At 34.9% G+C, this 19951-nt stretch overlaps 1 protein-coding gene across 5 annotated transcripts in view; it reads right to left on the reverse strand.

Moving 5' to 3' along the window:
• Window positions 1-7849: 7849 nt before the first annotated feature.
• Window positions 7850-19951, reverse strand: part of Cpsf100 (cleavage and polyadenylation specificity factor subunit 2) — a 325511-nt gene continuing 313409 nt past the window's right edge. For all 5 annotated transcript variants that reach the window (XM_090399663.1, XM_090399659.1, XM_090399662.1 and 2 more), the window contains one exon: window positions 7850-8057. In XM_090399663.1, the coding sequence (XP_090255789.1) occupies window positions 7965-8057 (93 nt within the window). In that variant the 3' untranslated portion in view covers window positions 7850-7964. The remainder of the gene's footprint in view (window positions 8058-19951) is intronic.

A 19951-nucleotide genomic window follows, 5' to 3' on the forward strand; every position in this document is an offset into this window, starting at 1 on the left:
GTACCAGATCAACATAATAGACGTGACTGAAACAATGAAAAAAGAAAAAAAGTGAGATCATTCTAAGCAACAATTACAAAATGTTATATTCAGGCAATAGCAATCAGAGAAAGGGAGTAACTATAGTATTCAATACTAAATACAAGGAAAATTTTCTTGAATGGCAGGCAATATCAAGTGATGTGGGATAATATTAGAATGGGGAACTGGACGATGAAACTTATTTGTGCCTACTGTCTTTAAGGAGGAATTTTTCAAGCCATTAGAGGAAGCTGACACGAAAAAGAAAAGTTGGTACTTGTTGGAGATCTAAACAGGCGAGTAGGAAATTATTATAACATATATAGAAATGATATGGGAAAATTTAGAGAAGAGAACAAATCTAACAATAATATGAGTAACTGCCACATTTCTGTTCAAGACATGGACTAGTTATTACTAACATCATGTTCCAACCTAAAAATGTACACAAATTCACATGGAGAGAAGCAGTGAGGAATAAGAAAAGTCTTATTGAATATGTTATTGTCAAGTGTAATGTTTTCCCAATGGTTCAGGACACAAGAGTAAACAGAGGATTTGAAATAGGATGTCATCACCATTTAGTTTTGAGAAGGATAAAATTGATTAGTACTGAAAAGAAACGTGTTAGAAAGTTTTAAAAAGAACCAAAGTTGAGCAGCATTCAGAGGAACTGTAGACTTAATGACATGAACATTACTCGAGAAAAATGAAAGTTTGAAAACTTGGAGATACAGTGGCAAACCCTGAAGAAAACATTGATAGCTTCAGCCAGAGGCAGGTGGTGAAGTTTCCTGCAAAACAATGATAACAATAATGATGGTAACAGATGATAACAATGGCAGAATCCTATTAAAAATGTGGAAATAAGGAAAGAACAGGAAGCATTCAGGAATATGTTGGCAGAGCTAATCTCAGGTGGTAAGGCCACTTAAACAGAAAGAGAGAGGAAAGGTTGGTGAAAGAATTGTTCTTTGTCAGGATGGTAGGAAACATATCCAGAGGTAGACCAAAATATAGGTGGGATTGATACAGTAAAAAATGCATTAGAAGAGAGAAATATAAGCTCTAGTAATACTAGTAATTAAGTTACATCATTACTAACAGTAAGTTAGTAATGATGTAACTTTTTCATATAATAATATCATAATATCCTCGGAACCCCCCCCCACCTTAAAACTGCATTAGAAGAGAGAAATATAAGATCTAGTAATATTAGTAATTAAGTTACATTATTACTAACAGTAAGTTCGCGATGTAACTTTTTCATATAATACTATCATAATATCCTCGGATCTCCCCCCCCCCCCCCCCCACCTTAAGGATACATATCAGAAATTTGCTGATGATGAACAACAAGGAGTGGCAAAAGTGATAGTGTGATGCGGCCTGTGGAAAACACACCTTGGAACCATTTTTCTTTAAAGGTAACTTAATTGTCAAGACATATTTGACCAATTAATTCCTGCACTCAACAGGCAAGTAGAAGGTCATCCAAAGTGGTTCCAACTACATGGCCCACACCACATTATGTCAAATTGGTGAGGAACTGGTTAGATGATAATTTGCAAGACTGAATGTGTGCTCTGGCTGTGTGGACTGAGCTGCATGCTTGACAGATCTGCACCCCCTTTGATTACTTTTTCTGGAGAAGCTTCCAGAAAAACACACAATAGGACTATCCTGTGATGATTGGTGTGGCACATCACCAAGGCATGGAGTGACCATATGGCATATGGCAAAGGTACAATGTTATTCAGTAAAAATCAAACACACATCTGAGGCAATGCATCATAAAAATGCTGCAATAATGCACCACATTCGTTACAGTTTTGCACAGTGCACTGAACATATCATGTATTGTTAATGTAATAACAATAAATCATTTATTATGTACTTATGTTTTTAGACTTGATTAGCCACTCAGTATATCTATTGCAAGGATTTGGGAGTGTCTCATCCTAATAAATGGCAAGCAGTTACCCCCCCCCTCATTTTTTGCATGTTGTTTTAAGTTTTTTCATGTATTTTTTTAAAACTATTTTATTGTATTTTATTTTTAATTTCATTTTATTTTGTAACCATCCATTGTATGCTGTCATTGCTAGCATGGCTCAGATACTTAAAAAGAAATAAATACTGTGTCTTATGAGCATGCTTGTACATTGATGATGGCCTTTCTGTTTCAGGCCAAAACATCTGCAATAAGAAAATTATTAATTCTTAAGAATACACGTTTTTAATAACACAGGCCTGCAAAATTCGAGTCATGAAAAGTTGTCTGGAAACTGTTTCTGATTTATTTTTGACTGCTGATTTCAAATATATATGCTATTTTTCTCTATCACATAAGGATTTTTCACAAAATGGATCTCAATATTACAGTAAAATAGCATTAAAATGCATTATATTAAGTAAAATAACAGCATTCAAAATTTTCCGTAAACATTTTTGGAATGAAGGTATTGGAAAAAATTTTTTAAATTAAAGATTAATCTTTAGTACATACTTTATATTTCGTCGTGGTGTCTTTTTCTTTTTCCTTCAAAGCTTCTTTTTGAACTTTTTCTGTGAAATTATTTTCCCAGGTCGTCTCTGTGCAACATCCAGCAATAGTCCGCCTTCATGTTGACATTCCACCTGCCCTGATACCTTCTTTCCATCTCTTTGATGTCTTGGTGGAATCACTCTCCTAGCTCTTTGCTGACAGTTCTGAGATTCTCAGGAAAGTAGTCTAAATGAGAGTTGAGAAAGTGCACTTTTAAGCTCATGGAGCATCCCAAATTCTTGAATTTCTGTAGCATGTCTTCCACAATCATTTTATAGTTGGGGTCCTTGCGATTTCTTAAAAATTTGGTCACCACATCTTTCAAAGCTTTCCACGCTTCTTTTCAACAGTTGCCATTTTTGATTCAAACAGTTTTGCTTTCATATGTTTCCTGATGTCCGGACCGATAAAAATACCTTCTTTCAATTCTGCTGTAAATAATCCCAGAAATTTTGCACAGATGTATTTAAAACACTCTCCTTCTTTCAACAAAGCCTTGACAAATTGCTTCATCAAAATCCCAGCTTTATGTGAAGCAAGGGTAAAAGGATTTTTTCCTGAGCAATCAAAGTTTTGTATAACACATTTTTACTTCCAGGTTCTAATGTGACTCTTTCTCACCATTCTTTCTTGATCCAATGTTGCTCTCAATCTCGGCTGTCCCACTTGCACAAAAATCACAGGTATTTGATGTATCCTCTTTGTTGTCCCAAAATCATAGATATGACTTTAAGATCACCGCAAACTGTCCATCAATGATCATTGTACTTAAGTTTGCTGAGAATGAAGGCCAAATTTTTGTATTGTTCCTTCAAATGCATGGAATATGCTACTGGTACTGAAGCATACTTATTGTAATTATGGAGAAGCACAGCTTTGAGGCTCCTTTTTGAGGAATTGATAACTTCATATTTTACATTGAATTTGCTTATCAATCTGGAAATATTGCTACAGTACACTAAATCATCTTCCTCTGAAAAGTAAGGAAGAAAATCTCTTTCTCTATAACTGAACCATGAGAAAGAAGTGCCAGGAGCTAACAAATTCTTTTTGTTTAGTCTCGAGCCCAGCAGTTTTGCAGATTTCTTAGGAAGATCCAAATCTCTAACCAAGTCATTTAAATCGGTGAAAAAAGTTCAGGTGGGCCACTATCTTTGTATTCATCATCATTGAAATCTTCAACTTCTTCATTTGAATCACTGCCAAGCAGTTCTTCTAAAATTTGTGGAGGTGTTGGCAGAGGTATTTCAGGACCATGTTCCACTGGGTGTATTGCAGATGGTAAATTAGGGTAGGAAACGTCTTTTTTATTTTTCACATTAAAACCTCGAGCATTCAAAGAACAGAAGTAACAGTCATCGGTATGGTTGTGGGGTTCTTGCCATACCACAGGAATTCCAAAACAGAAAGATTTTTGTTTTCCCTTCGACCACCTTCTAAGTTCTTCTACACAAATGGAACATACTATATGCGGCACCAATGGCTTATCTAAGTCACCAAATTTCATCCCAAAATATGCATACTACACTTTTTTCATGAAATCTGTAATGTTTCTTCGTTGTTTTTTTACCACTAACTCCTCACATATGTAGCAGAAAATGTTAAGTGAATTTTTGCAAAATCACGAAGCCATTACAAACACCACTTAAAACACAGTTAAATGAATTTTAATGAATGACATCAACACTATTACACGACACTATGTAAAAACATTAAAAAAACCCCGCAAACACATTAAATTAAATCTTCTCACTAACTTTAGAAAATATGCCACTTTTCAGAAATATGATAACCTTAGTAGTCAATGACTAAAGTTCAACTAAAGAATCACACAAGATAATTTAAGTATCTGTAACAACAGGAAAGTCATCCGTTATCTCGGCGAATCAGATTCAAAGTAGCCACCTGCACTTTTATCTGCATTCCTACCTCCCTGTCCTATCTTAAGAATGAGCATTTTCTTTATTTACCATAAAAAGGCACTTCAAAAAAGCACTTGTACAACTAATTAGCTGTAAATAAAGGAGAATGAAAATAAATACCAATGCATTGAATTTAAATCCAAATATTACTATTAAAAACGATAAAATTAGAAATTGGGTAAAATTAATGGGTGATGGAGTTTTTTTACTATTTTTTCTGAACTCAGCACCTAAAAAGCTATAAAAATCAATTATTACTTCTCAGACAACTTTTCGATCACAGGCCTGTGTAATCGTTAAACACAGTTTCTGAGGATTGCTGACAGGAATAAATTAGTCTTTCATAATTATATTAGCTACCAAGAATATATACAATATCTTCATCACCATTTCTATGAAGCTTTCCTACAGTGTCATCATTACTGTTATATCTGTAAAAATGTATAAATGACTGTAGATATTTTTACTTGAAGGTTTTACTCCTTCAACTGTATTGTCATTGCTCACACTAAACTTGCAGCTGTTTAGTGTGAGCAATCAAAAACTGTAAAAAGCATAGGGTCATTGTTAAAGCTTATGCTTTAACAATGACCCTATGCTTTTTACAGTTTTTGACTAACTTCTATATAAAGCTACAATATATACGTAGGCTGTTCAATAAGTAATAAGACTATATTTATACAGAAAATAGATTACCTTTAATCGTTATCATTTACATGGTCTTTTTCGAAGTAACTACTGTGAGACGCAATGCATTTGTCCCAACGTTGCATCCACTTCTTAAACACATGTGAGAGTCCTTTTTTTGAGAGTTCTTTCAAAACCGCCTCCACAGCTTTTACACATGCTTTGTTGCTTTCGAAATGGCGGCCTCTTAGTGGTTTCTTGAGCTGAGGAAACAGCCAGAAATCACATGGTGCGAGATCAGGACTGTATGGAGGGTGTGGTAGGATATCTGTGTTCTTCTTCTGCAAAACGTCCACTACATAACCAGCCATATGTGGCCTTGCATTATCGTGGTGCAATAAGAAGCCATTCTTCAGCAATGGACGCTTCCTTTTGACGTGCTTGATCATAATAATCGCTTCTGTGTTGATCATTGTCTCTGTAATGGACGTTGGTCTTCCCTCACGTTCAAGATCTTCCACATTTTGCCTTCCTTCCTTAAGTTTTATGTCAGCGAAAAACACTTGCTCTCGACATTGCTTAATCGTGGAAAGCTCCACGTATTATGTTAAAAGTGTCCGATGCCGATTTTTGCAAATGCACAAAAAATTTAATTGCATAATGCTGTTCCAAGGACGCTTCCATTTTGAAGACTGGTTGCACCTCGTAGGTGCGTCGATGAGCACTTGCGTTTAGTCATGTGACACTCAGGCACATCAGCCCGTATACGCCATCTATCAACCTCTTTTATTAATACAGACGGCAACATTTCTTTATTCCACAGAAATTAATATTGTGATGAGTGGTTTCGCCACAGTAAAATTAGGCTTATTACTTATTGAACAGCCCATGTACTACTTAGTTTTTATTACTGATGTGTTATCATTTGGTGTCAGAGTTTTCAAATTAACTTAATGTTACTGATTTTAATGGTTCTTTTACTGAAGTTGATTAGAACAAAGAAGAATATGATATTGTTCAATACAGTAAAACCCCGAAGTTACGTGGTAGGTGGAACCAACAAAAAGCGCGTACATCGAATTTGCGTAGCTCCGGGTATAATTTTGCATGTAATTTATATATACAAACATACAATTGGGACCAAAGGTTTACAAAAAACACCTATATTTTTTAAGAAATATAATCATAATTGTAGTTTTTTGTACATAAAAAAAAAGAGTTATTTCGATGTCAATGGTTTCATAAAATCTAATAGATTCGTACGAGGGCATAATGTCTTTTTCTTGCCACGCAAAATTTCTTCATAGCAAGCTAATGATTTTTTTATTCCTTGCCTTGTGGCTACAATTCATTCCTTGTTAGAATCTATGTCCTCCAAAATCTGTAAACCTTTCTTCTATGATTGTTCTTAATGTGGATTCCTGTAAATCGAACTTCTTTGCTAGCTCACAAATTTTCATTCTGCCTTCAAAATCCTTAATAATGTTGAGTTTTGTTTCCAAAGTCAGTGTTTTTCTTTTCTTGCTAGCTGTAGAAGAATCGAACTTGCTTCTTTTGGATGACATTATTATTTTTTATGTGATAAAATTTTTATCAAGAACATAACATTAAACAATCGCAAAGTTTGTAGACTATAAAAATCGTGTATGAATGGAGACCGCGCGAAACACGTCAGTGCTTGTTCACAGCATGTGCAACACTGGCGAATGCGGCCAGCGCCTGAAAGATACAAGTAGTGGTGAGGCGTGAAGCGGGACAGGAATACGTACATATAAGAAATCGCGTAACTCCGGATTCACGTAAGTCGAGGTATGACTATTTAATTTCTTATGCTCCTTATAATTTTTATATGTTGTTTTTATTTTTAATACTAGAAGTATTTAAATATATTTAAGGATATTTTGTTTTCATCCTATCCCATCCCAACCCAAATGAAATCTTCAGTTGTTAGATGAAATATTATTATTATTCAGAAAGTTGAAAAAAATTAGAAAACCACCAGGAAACTGTAGTCTCCAGGTCCCAAGCATCCTGGATTTTAGATTTTGTACCATATCATTCAATTCTTGTATTATAAAATATTTGGCTTTTAAGAAATCCAAGTTTCTTTATAAATTTATACAATTAAGATTCTGCAAATATATATGTGGGAAAGGCTTTTATATTTTGCAGAGGTAGCAGATAATTTTATCATGTTCAAATACACAACTGAATGGATTCTTGAACTAACAAGGTAGTTTGAAAGATGAAATTATAATTTGTTGAATGCATGCACAACCACACAAATCACTTGTAGATATTTCATTAATCATGATTCAATTTTCATTTTACAAGTACAGCTGACTATTTCTATAGAAAACAAAAAAATTCAGGGACCAGAGGAATAGTTTGTTTTAGTGGATAGTTTTGCATAATTCTTTTAACACAGCACTGCACCTATAGTACTTGGGTTGGAATTTCAGTAGACTGTTATAGTGAGCAAGTTTATACACCAATTAATGTGAAATAAATGGCTAACCACGCAAAACAGCAACATTAGAAAGTCATAGATTTAAGATGAAGAGAATGTTTAGATATCAGAAAGCAAAGCTCTGATACTATCAATGACAAATTTAAAGGTTTTTATGGTTAAAGATATTGATGTTTTCTGGTGTTTTAATTCAAATGGATATTTTTAATTAGTAAATTATGAAAAAGTGAAACATTAAAAACTGAATAAAGGGGCAAGAAGAAAAATCTATTTGTTTTATTTTTCTTGTACGTTTTAATTTGAGTTTCGTAAAATAATATACATAACTGATGAAGATGATTTCATAATGATGAGATGAGATGATGATAATGGGATGTCAGATGATAGCATACTGTTCATATAACAGCTGCCTTACTTTGTAGTAATCTTCACTCACACAACCTTCCAGATGAATACGACCAGTTTCATTCTAAAAATAAAAAAAATAAAAAATAAAAAAATTAAAGCAATTCGTGCTCATATTTTAAATAAACATACACAACTGAAGATCGAAACTATATTTTATAATCTTTAATTCGGTATCTGATTTTCTGTAACTATAGATCGCATGCACGCACACACACAGAAAGAGAGAGAGAGAAGTGAGCATGAGCATGCCACTGGATATATATAAAACGCCCAATCAAGCTGGCTGATATCTTTAAGGCAGCTTGTTCCTCATCCAGTAAGCAATAACTTGGCATTATTACTTTACTAAAAAGCAGAGTAACACTTTACCTTCTCTATGATAATTCATTCTTAACAGTTGACCAAAATATCATTCAAAATTTTTGTCAGAAAAAACTTCCAAATGCCATCAGACATATAAGGACTTAATTTCTTTGCCATAATTCATGACTACACAATATATGGTTTCTATAAGATATAAACCTCCGAATCAAAAAATAAGAACAATCAAAGAAAATATGTTGAACGATTTGCAATTCTAATTTATTGGATAGAAAATAATTATACTGTTCATTCATTCCAAGAATGAACTTTGTTCAAGAGGCTGTTAAATTTATTGATTTGTGTTTGAGTTTGGTCTCTATCAATGCTTCTGTAAATAGAATGATCTTGAAGTAGAAGATTAAGATTTTTAATTTTTACAGATGTGCAAGTTTCTTGTTACAGTACTAACTAATCAGATCGGAGAAGTAACATTATCTTTTATCAATCACAATATTGATTCTATCATGACTGAATTATCTAATATATTATCTGTTGAAGAATTTGATACTGTTTACAAGATTTCTTCGGACTCAGCTAATAGTTTTTTTTGTCAGTTAATTTTTTGATTGACCAGTCTTGATTTAGTGGTGATAAAATGTTTCTGTCATTCCATATTTTCTGCAATGGCACCATTGCTGACTTCATTATGGTAACTCTTTATTTCTGGTTGACATCTACTCTTGCTACTTATTAGAGCGCAAAGCTAAATGAATTCATCCACCTTCTCAAAGTCAATGTTGTGGGCAAAGTCATCATTTTCATCTATGGCCATGTATTTCGTTTTATCACAATTAATTCTTAAACCATATTTCATGCTTTCCCATTCAACTCTTTTAATGAGAGTCTCAGTTTTCCTTTGTTGCTAGCAATAAGAACTATATTGTCAGCATACCCAAGATTATTTATCTTTTTGCCACCAATTGAGAAACCACTATCATATCCATTAAGTGCCTTTCTCATAATGATGATTGTATAGATCAGGGAAGGGGTGCTTAAGGATCAAAGCTATATAACTGAGAGGAGACTTCCACGTAGCCTTAAATAAACTTCTAAACTTTTAAAGGAATGTGGAAAACCGATCAGGGCGTCTGACATAATGCCCAATCCTCACCTTCTTGTGGTGCACTGTTAGGTATCTACCTGGATACTGAACAAACAAGGATGGGCTGGCAATTTGGGATTAAGCAGACTAAATTGTATTCTTATTGGCCTAAACCAAAATAAAAAATGATGGTACAACATGACAGAAGTTCATGCTGGCTGGAGTGTCACCTGGTTAAACAAGGCTCTAGTTGTTTTCACCAGGGAACACAGCGAAAAGTCAGCTACTGGAACAAATCCTAAAACCCACCCCAACTCAACATCATCAGAGTTTAAGATCGGTACTATCAACATAAGAAGCCTGAATGGCAAAGAAATGGAGCTGGCTGAGGAATTGGATAAGTACCAGATCGACATAACAGAGGTGACTGAAACAAAAAAGGCAAAAACTGGTGAAATATTTCTGAGCAATAAATACAAAATGTTATATTTAGGCAATGAAAATCAAGGAAAAGAAGGAGTAGCCATAGTATTCAACACTAAATATGAGACTAATCTTGAATGGCAGACAGCCTCAAGGAGAGTGATGTGGGCAAATATTAGAATGGGGAACAATGAGACTTATTTGTGCCAATGGTCCCACAGAAGGTTCTACTAAGGTAGAAGTGGAGGAAAATTTTGAGGCTTTAGAGAAAGAAACTGACACAATGAAAAAGGAAAAGTCGGTCCTTGTTGGGGATCTAAATAGCAGAGTAGGAAATGATTGTCAGACATACAAAATATATTGGGAAAATTTGGAGAAAAGAGCAAAGCTAATAATAATGGCAAATATCTGTTGGATTTCTGCTCAGGACATAGAATGGTTATTACTAACACAATGTTCCAACATAAAAATGTGCACAAATTCACATGGAGAGAAGAGGAATGAGAAAAGTCTCATTGACTATATTTTTGTTGATAGTGATGTTTTCTCCCTGCTGCAGGACACCAGAGTGCACAGAGGATTTAAAACTGGAAGTGATCACCATTTAGTCTTAAGCAGGATAAAATTGAGCAGCTCTCAGATGTGAACTGTAGACTAAAATACACAAACATGACTGAAGACAAAATGAAAGAATTTGAGAACAGCAACCTAGGAGATTCAGTGGCAAGCCCTGAAGAAAATGCAGATTGATTCAGCCAGAGAGGCATGCGGTGAGGTTGTAAGGATAAAAAAATCAGAACTGTGTGGTGGACACAGTACTGATTTTTGAGTGAAAGAAAAGAAGAAAGCATACCAAAAGTTCCTGGCAAATAAGTCAGCTTGCGCTCTTAGAGAATACAGAGACAAATATAAGAAAGCTAAACACTGTGTAAAATTAGCTAAACAAAAGTTATAGGAAGACTTTAGTAAGAACATAGAAAATAACTATCAAGAAGGTGGCAAGATATTCTGGAGGTTGTTGAAGAAGCTCAGAAATAGAGGATAGAGTGCTGTAAAAGGAATTAGAGATGATAAAAGTGACATGAAAACAGGAGAAAAATCCTTGAAGTACAGCAATCCCTAGATTAATGCTCCCCTGATTAGTGCGTAATTATTTTTCTATACCCAAATTCGATTAGTGCACCTATATACATCTTAAAAATAAATGTTACCAATTTTAAAAATTTTCTATTTATACATTTTTTTATGGCTAACTATTTTAAAAAATCACTCATTAGGATGAAATAATTTAGCTATGGATTTAAAACATTTTAAAAAGTTATTTTTTATGGCATACTACATTATTTCTATCTACACTATGTTCCAAATTTAACGCTTTAATTAATGTCGTCTGCTAATTACCATAGCATTTTGATGATCATATATCGTGCCTCCTTTGCAATTGCTTTCCTTACGTTTTTTTATTTTAAAGTATTTTCATAATTTTTCATCATGAGTAAAAGAATTAATGAGCAAAAATGTGGAAGTGTGAAAATGATTCAAAAAGTAATCTCATTGGAAGAAAAACTTGAAATAATAAAGAAAATGAACAAGGCGACTCCAGAGCAAAGATAGGGCAAGAACACAAAAATGGGTGAATTAACTATAAGAGCAATTTTAAGCAAAACTGCTGAATACATAGAGAAAGGTAAGGTTGCTTCAAGTTCATCACGCATGCACTCGAAATCAAAGTATTATAATCACTGAATTAGAGAGATGCCTTTCTACATGGATCGAAGATTGTAACTAAAAACGAATCCACTGACCTCATTAAATCAAAAGCATTAAGTCTCTTTGCATCCTTGAAAGAAGAGGCTATCAATGATGGAAAAGAAGAATTCAAAGCTAGTACTGGGTGGTTTGACTGTCTCATAAAGAGAAATAACCTACATAATGTTCTAATCACAGGCAAAGCTGCAATTGCAGATAAGGAAGTGACTGCAAATTATCCAGAGATTTTGAAGAAAATTGTTGATGAAGAGGGCTATTTTGACCATAAATATTCAATGTCGATGAAACCGGCCTTTTTGGAAGTGAACACCTTCCAAGACTTTTCTGGACAAATCAGAGAAATCTCAGCCTGGTTATAGAGTCGCAAAGTCGAATGAAATTACTGGGAGCAATATGCGAGCCGTTTGGATGCACATCCTTCTGTATTGTGCAAATGATTTTAAAGGCTTTTCAAATGAATGAATGTAAGTCAATTAAATCTCTTTCTGAGAAATTTAGTGATTCCAACCTGCTAAATTTAGATGCACAGCAGGAAGATCCCAAAGAATATGAAGAAAATTTAATCACTGACAAGCCGAAAGAGATTTCACAGAAACAAATTGAAATATTTTTCGTGCAACCAGAGTTCTTAAGAAGCAATGCTTAGAGGCTGACCTTGATAAAGAGTGAAGTAGTAAAATTTGCAGAAGGGACAATAGGACCATACCGTCAGTTGTAAGAAAAACAGAAACAGAATGCCAGCCAAACTACATTAGCCGAATTCCTTGTTAAAAAGCGGAATAATAAATTTATATTCTGTATATGGTTTATTGTCTATCAGCTTCATGGTTTTCCTTTAACTAGGCCCTGAGACATACCCTAATTCATTTATAAAAAAATTAAGGGTCAAAAGAGAATTCTGAGGAATGAATTATACTTTTCCCCATAGACTATTATATTCGATTAGTGTGTTTTCGATTAATGCGCCTGTTTTAAAGAACACATTAGGCGCATTAATCGAGGGATTGCTGTATGGGGTAATTACTTCGAAAAATTGCTGAATGAAACAAGCAGTGATGGCAGTGGTAAAAAACACTGACCAGGCATGCAGTCAGGAATACACATCCATACTTGAAGTAGAAAAAGCCATCAAAAGCCTGAAATATGGAAAGGCAGCAGGAATAGTGATATTCGACCAGAAATGCTCAAGTATGGAGGTATAAAAGTCTTACATGGCAGCACTGCATAGTTCAGAAGGCCTGGACAGAGGGATGAATTCCAGATGATTGGAGTACAGCTCTCATAGTACCCATATATAAAAAGGGAAATAAAACTGAATGTGATAATTACAGAGGTATTTCTCTACTGAGTGTTCCTAGTAAGATATTATTATTACCATAAGACCTCATGGAGTCAAAGATTCATCTGGGAGGTCCTTTTATCACATACACAGCTCATCATACCATGTCTTAAACACACTCAAACTCCTTGCAGCCACCACACTCTCAGGCAAGGCATTCCAATCAATGATTCACAACTCTGCACGAAAAAAAACCTGCTTCTCATTCCCCTACTCACACCCTTTTTATACAGTTTCCAGGGATGACCTCTGGTTCTCCCCCCGATCTCCCACTATTTTCTGCAGAACTTCTCCAGCATTGATCCTATAACAACCCCTTACTAACTTGTAGGTCTCTATCATATCTCCCCTCTTCCTCCTCTCCACCAGACTCTGCAAATTATATTTTCACAATCTTTCCTCATACTCGACATTCCAGAGGTTAGAAACTACCTTAGTCAATCGCTTTTGGACCCTTTCTAACATCTTTTCGTCCTTCTGAAAACCAGGTAACCAAATCTGGACGCAAGTCCGTGTAGCCTAATCAAAGCCTTATACAATGAAAAAAGAATCTTCCTACTTCTACAAGTCAGTGTCCTCCGTATCATTCCCAGAAGCCTTTGTGTTGTCTTCACAATTTTGGCTGTGTCCCCTAAATTTCAGATCCTTATCCACTATCACCCCCAGATCTCTTATTTCCTCCATCTCCAACAATATATCCTCACCAAGCATAAATTCCGCATCCCATCTTTGTTTTCCATTCAAAACCTTACATTTTGCAACATTGAACTCGCATCCCCATTCCCATTCACAATTTATTCAAGTCTTCTTGTAAGGTCACAACATCTTCTCTACTCTTCATGGTTCATCCCACCTTTGCATCATCCACAAACAACTGAATATCTCCATCCAAATCTTCACCAATATCATTAATATACAAGTTAAACAGTAACATCTCTAAAACAGACCCCATGAGGCACTCCACCAGTGACTTTCCTTTTCCTGGATATCACTCCCCCATACACAACTTGTTGATACCTATCAGATAGTCAGTCTCCAATCCAATGCACTAATCCCATATCCAACTCCATCTGCTCTAGTTTGACTATCAACTTATCATGAGGTAATCTATCAAAAGCTTTTGCAAAATCCAAGTATATTACTGTGTATCCTTCTCTTCTGTCCAAGGAAGTAGTCATATTATTGTAATAAGTAAGTAGATTACTAAAACATGACCTCCCTTTAGCAAATCCATGCTGTCCATCAAAGATTATACCATTGTTGTGAACACAATTCTGGATCCTAGTTCTCACAAGCTTCTCCAAAACTTAACCACAAAATCTGACACACAGTCACTGAGTGCAATCAACACTGAGTTGAACAATCTTTCGGCCACTCGTAGGGAGTGGTCCGGGAAATCGTTACAAGACTCGTATTAAAAAAAATATGTCAAGGCAGGTGTCAACTCCCTGGCACATTCCTTCAGAATACGTGGTGATATATTATCAAGTCCCACAGCCTTATTAACATCTAGATTGCTCAACTCCCCATACATTTCTTGCTCACTTATAGTCAGTCTCTCCTCCTCGTCATCATCTGCTCTCAATATCTCATTGAAGTCACATTCACAAGATTAAAAGACCTTTATGAACTGATCATTAAGTATCTCCACCACACATTCTGCAACAGCTGTCTTTATACCATTTCCTCCAATCAATGTCATCCTTCCATAATCATTCTTTCTTTTGCTGGCTACATATCGAAAGAACTCTTTAGGATTCTTTCTGGCTTCATGAGCTAACTGCTGTTCATACCTCACTTTAGCTACCCTCGACCAACCAAGTCACCCGCCTTGCCTGGTCTTTGTAAACCTCATGGAATTGGTCATTTCCACTTCTCTTATGCTGCCTCCATAATGCTCTTTTTCTATGTATCGCATGCTTAATTTCTTTATTCATCCATCTCACACCTACCTTATTTAACCTTCTCACCCTTGGAATACATTTAGACATTGCATCTACTAGATAGTTTTTGAAAATTCCCCAAGCTGCATTGATTTCTTTTCCAGCTAACTCCTCATTCCATGCTACACCTGTCTCCTAAGCTCTTCATAATCCCCCCCCCCCCCCCCCCGTAGTTCCACATATACCCTTTTCTAACAGAGGTTCTTACACTGCTGGCAACCACCCAGGTAATCACCTCATGGTCACTCTCATCAATTGGTGGATGATTTGACACCTCATTTATAATTACATCCTCTGATGAGATGACCAAATCCAAGACCCCAAATCCTTGTGTGCCCTCTGTTACATACTGTCTGAAGTAATTATCTCTCAAAAACTTAAGAAACTCATTTTCTTTACTTCCAGTTGTTATCTCATCATTCCAGTCTATACTGCCATAATTAAAATCACCCATAATGATCACCCTTTTCTTATTTGCTTGGCTAATTTGATCATACATTTCATTATCACCCAAATCCACATTACCTGGTCTATAACAACATCCAACCAAGTATTTCATTCCATTCACCTCTATCTCACACCATACTGCCTCAAAACCAGTGGCACTATTTCCCCTCTTGCATCTCTGCTTTGTATGGACGTAACTCTTTCTCTATCATCAATAGCACCCCCCCTCCCTTTTTACCCCTTCTATCCTCATTAAACACATCATACTCTTCCATCTCTATTCCTGTTAGGATGTTGTCCTCATCCAACCATGTCTCACTTATTACAACCATTTTTGGGTGAACAGACTCAATGAGTGTAACCATTTCATCTGCCTTGTTTCTTTTACTTCTAGCATTTGTACACAAACACAACAGCTCATTTCTGGATCTACATATAGTTCCACTGATACCACTCATTTGATGTGATCTCTCCATTCTCAACTGGGGCCATTTCCCTTTCTGCTTATTCATTTTAGAACCCTCTTCAATTCCAACTGTGTCCTCTTGATCTCAGGTCATATGCAAGTATACTTGAGAAGCAGTTGAGAAGAATTGTGGAAGAGAAGCTTGGTGAAGAACAAGCTGGATTCAGGCCAAATAGAGGCTGTCACGATCAGATCTTCACTTTACAACAGATAGTTGAGAAATCATCGGAACATAACAAAGATCTGTATTTAAGTTTTGAAGATCTGGAAAAGGCATATGACAAGGTGCCAAGAGAGAAGCTATTCAGAACGCTACAGTTATATTGAGTGAATGGGGAATTATATCAAGCAATACTTAGTCTTTATTTGAGTTGTAAGTCAGCAGTTATAATTGAAGGAAGTACAGGAAGGTGGTTTAATGTTAAATCTGGTGTCAGACAAGGATGTACATTATCTATATGGATCACATTATGAAGGAAAGTGGTATTAAACATGGTATCAAAATTAGGGATGTTAATCTCAACTCTTTGCTTAATGCAGATGATGTTATACTTCTAAATAAATCTGCTGCAAGTCTGCAAGATTCCCTGACTAAAGTGAATAACTGCTGTAATAGATATGGTATGAAGGTCAGTATCAAAAAGACAAAGACAATGAAAATAGACAGACATATTGAAAATATCAACTGTATTGTGAATGGAGAACCTATACAACAAGGAAAACATTTCGGCTACACAATTTTCAGTGATGATGGTAAATTAAATATGGAAATAGACAACAGAATCAACAAAGCTAAATCATATGGTATGGGGGAAGTCAACTGAATAAATTTATATGGAATAAGAGAGAAATTAGCTAAAACACTAAATTAGCTGCATACAAGACAGTATTCAAGCCGATTTTAACTTATAGATCTGAGAGCTGGGTCAGAAGTAAACACTTGACCAAAGACAAGAGACCGCAGATATAAGAGTCCTGAAAAAGATTAGAGACATAAAACAGACGGCATCAATGGTAATATCATATTAAAAACGAGGATATTAGGAAAGAACTTGACATTGTTAGCATCCAGGAATGAGTTAGCCAAGCTAATCTCAGGTGGTATGGTCACTTAAACAGAATGGGAAAGGAAAGATTACTAAAACAGGTGTTTTCTGCCAGGTTAGCAGGAAAAAGACACAGAGGAAGACCAAGATATAGGTGGATTGATACAGTAAAAAGTGCCTTAGAAGACAGAAATATAAGATCTGATAATGTTGGAGTCTTGACAGGTAACAGACTGATTTGGAGGAAAATTGAAGATAGGAAGTTAGTAATGATGTAATTTTTCATATAGTCCTATCATTTCCTGTACATCCCTTGAGGGTATATATCAGGAACTGATGATGATAGATCAGAGAAGACTATGCATCCTTGTCTTACATCTTTCTTGATATTGAACTACCGTGATGTTTTTTCATCCATCTACACTGCAGTCTAATTCCTCTGATAGAGTTGTTTTAAAAGGTGTGTGTGTCAAATGTTCTGGGATGCTCATTTACTTAGTATTTTCCACAGGTTCTCCCACCTGACACAGTCAAATGCTTTAGCGTAATCAATGAAGCAGATATACAAGGGAATATTAAATTCTTGAGCCTTTTCAACCAAATACCTTAAATTAGAAATTTCATCTCTGATTCCATGTCCTTTTCTAAAAACCTGCCTGTTCTGCAGGAAGTTGTTGCTTGACATATTGTTTAAGTTTTTTTTTTAATAATATAAAGAAGAATTTTGCTTGAATGTGAGATCAAGGCTATAGTTCTATAATTACTGTTGACATTTCCTTTTTGTATATTGGGATAAAAACAGATTTTCCTAACCATCAGGCCAATCTCCTGTCTCCCACATTTTATTACAAATTTTTGTGATGATTTTGATTTCTTTGAGTCCTAGATATGTGAGAAGTTCACTTAATATTTGATCGTGACCTGGGGGTTTCCCTTTTCTGAGTTTTTTTAGAGCTTCTTCAACCTCTTCTTTTAAAATACAAGGTTCCTTATGGAAGTCTTTGGTGTTTACTTTGTTGAATGAGAATGGATTTTTTTGTATAGATTTGAGCAATAGTCTTTCCATCTATTAAGGATATCTGTTGAATCAGTAAGCAGAAAGATATAAAATGCATCTCCCAAGATGTTATGTGGCCAGCGTGGGAGATTAGGCCACAACCTCTCCACTACAATGCCAAGAAGAAGAAGAAAAAAGAAAGGCTGTAAAGCCCATGGCCAGAATGGGCAAAAAATGGATGTGATTAAATTTCCCCAGCTATATGACTACTCTGATCGAAACCATTTACAGAGACCAGAGCATGACGCAGTGGGGAAGCTTTCTCAAATAATAAGCAATACTGGAATAGCCCAAAGAATTCATAAATATAACAATAATCGATACAATCCTCTTTTCTTCTATATAGGAATATTTAATTGTTGACCTCTTCTTTAAGTGTTCAACAATCTTACAGCAAGAACTAAAATATTAAATGGGACATCATAGGTTTAAGTGAAGTTCGCAGGCAGGATGAATATTTAATAAAACTAAAAAATGGAGACTACTTATACTAAAGGACAATATGAAGTTGGATTCCTAATTAAGAAAACAATTACACACCTTATAGAAGAATTTAATTATACAGATGAAAGAATAATAGAAATTACACTTAAAATAAACTCCAAACTTAAAATCAGGATCATCCAAATATATGCTCCCACCTTATCCCACACTGATGAAGAGATAGAAGCATTCTATGACTCACTGCAGCACACTCTAGACAAAAAAACTTTACTATAGTAATGGGTGATTTTAATGCCAAAATATGTCATCTCATTCACCAAATAGACACAATAGGACCATACATATATAGTACAAGCAGCAACTCAGGAATAGCTCTTACAGAATTCTCTATCACTAACAAGCTTTATATTATGAATACGTTTTGTAAGAAAGCCCTCAAAAGAAAATGAACATGGAGAAGTTCAAACGGAGAAATAAAAAATGAAATAGATTATATACCATGTAATAATAAAGAAATAGTTCAAGATACCTCAGTACTAAATCAAGTAAAAACAGGAAGTGACCACCGACTGGTGAGAGCCAAAATTAAAATAAACCCCAAATTAGAAAGAATAAAATGGCTAAACAACAAAAAATCAAGAAGTTTCGACTTAAAACCTATCGAAAACAAGAAGGATTACGAAGAAAAACTCAATCAAAAACTAGACTTAATATATTTGAAGAAGACATAAATAAAATAAGCAAAAACCTAATGGAAGTAATAATCTCAGCAGCCAATGAATTCAAAAGCAACAAACTACAAAAAGACTATAAACTTTCAGAGGAAATCTTACAACTACTAAAAAAGAGACAAAATATGAAACAAGACAGAAACTTAATTTCTAAAATAGAATATGCAAAACAATAAGGAAAAGATGAGAAATGAAATAAGATCTTATAACACTAAAAAAATAAAAATATGAAAATACTAAGAAAAGATTTATCAGTTGGCAAAAGTCAAATAACTGCAATAAAAGATAAGAATGGAACTACAATAAGGAACCAAGAACAAATTCTAAGCAGGCCAGAAGAATTTTATAAAGAACTCTATAGTGATCCTTCAATAGATAAATGAAATATAAATAACTCATCTCCATCGTATATAGAATTGATCACCCCCATTCACTTCACATGAAATAAAACAAGCATTAAAACAAATGAAAAATATCCTGGTGAAGACCTAATTCACAAAGAATTTAAATGGGAAGGAAACAATATAATTCACCATGTCAAACTTACGAAATCCTTGCCTAGAAGAGGGGAAGATACCAGAAAACTAGTATTCTAATCTGTACAAAATTCTCACAAAAGTAACAAAAATAGGCTACCCCCCCCCCTCGTAGACTCAAATCGACCAGTAGAACAAGCATGATCTTTAACACAATTGATCATAATCATGCAGTAAAACAAATAATCGAGAAAGCAGAAGAAAACCAACTGCCTCTCTGTTTAGACTTCATTGATTATGAAAAAAGCATTTAATTCCATCAAAACTAAAACAATAATCAAAGACACTCCAGAATCAGGGAGTTCCTGGAGAATATATGGACCTTCTCCAGGTAATATATCATACTGC

The sequence above is a fragment of the Typopeltis vanoorti genome, chromosome 10 (genome assembly GCF_054136105.1).
Source record: "Typopeltis vanoorti isolate ZY-2024b chromosome 10, IOZ_Tvanoo_1.0, whole genome shotgun sequence".
Taxonomy (NCBI): domain Eukaryota; kingdom Metazoa; phylum Arthropoda; class Arachnida; order Uropygi; family Thelyphonidae; genus Typopeltis; species Typopeltis vanoorti.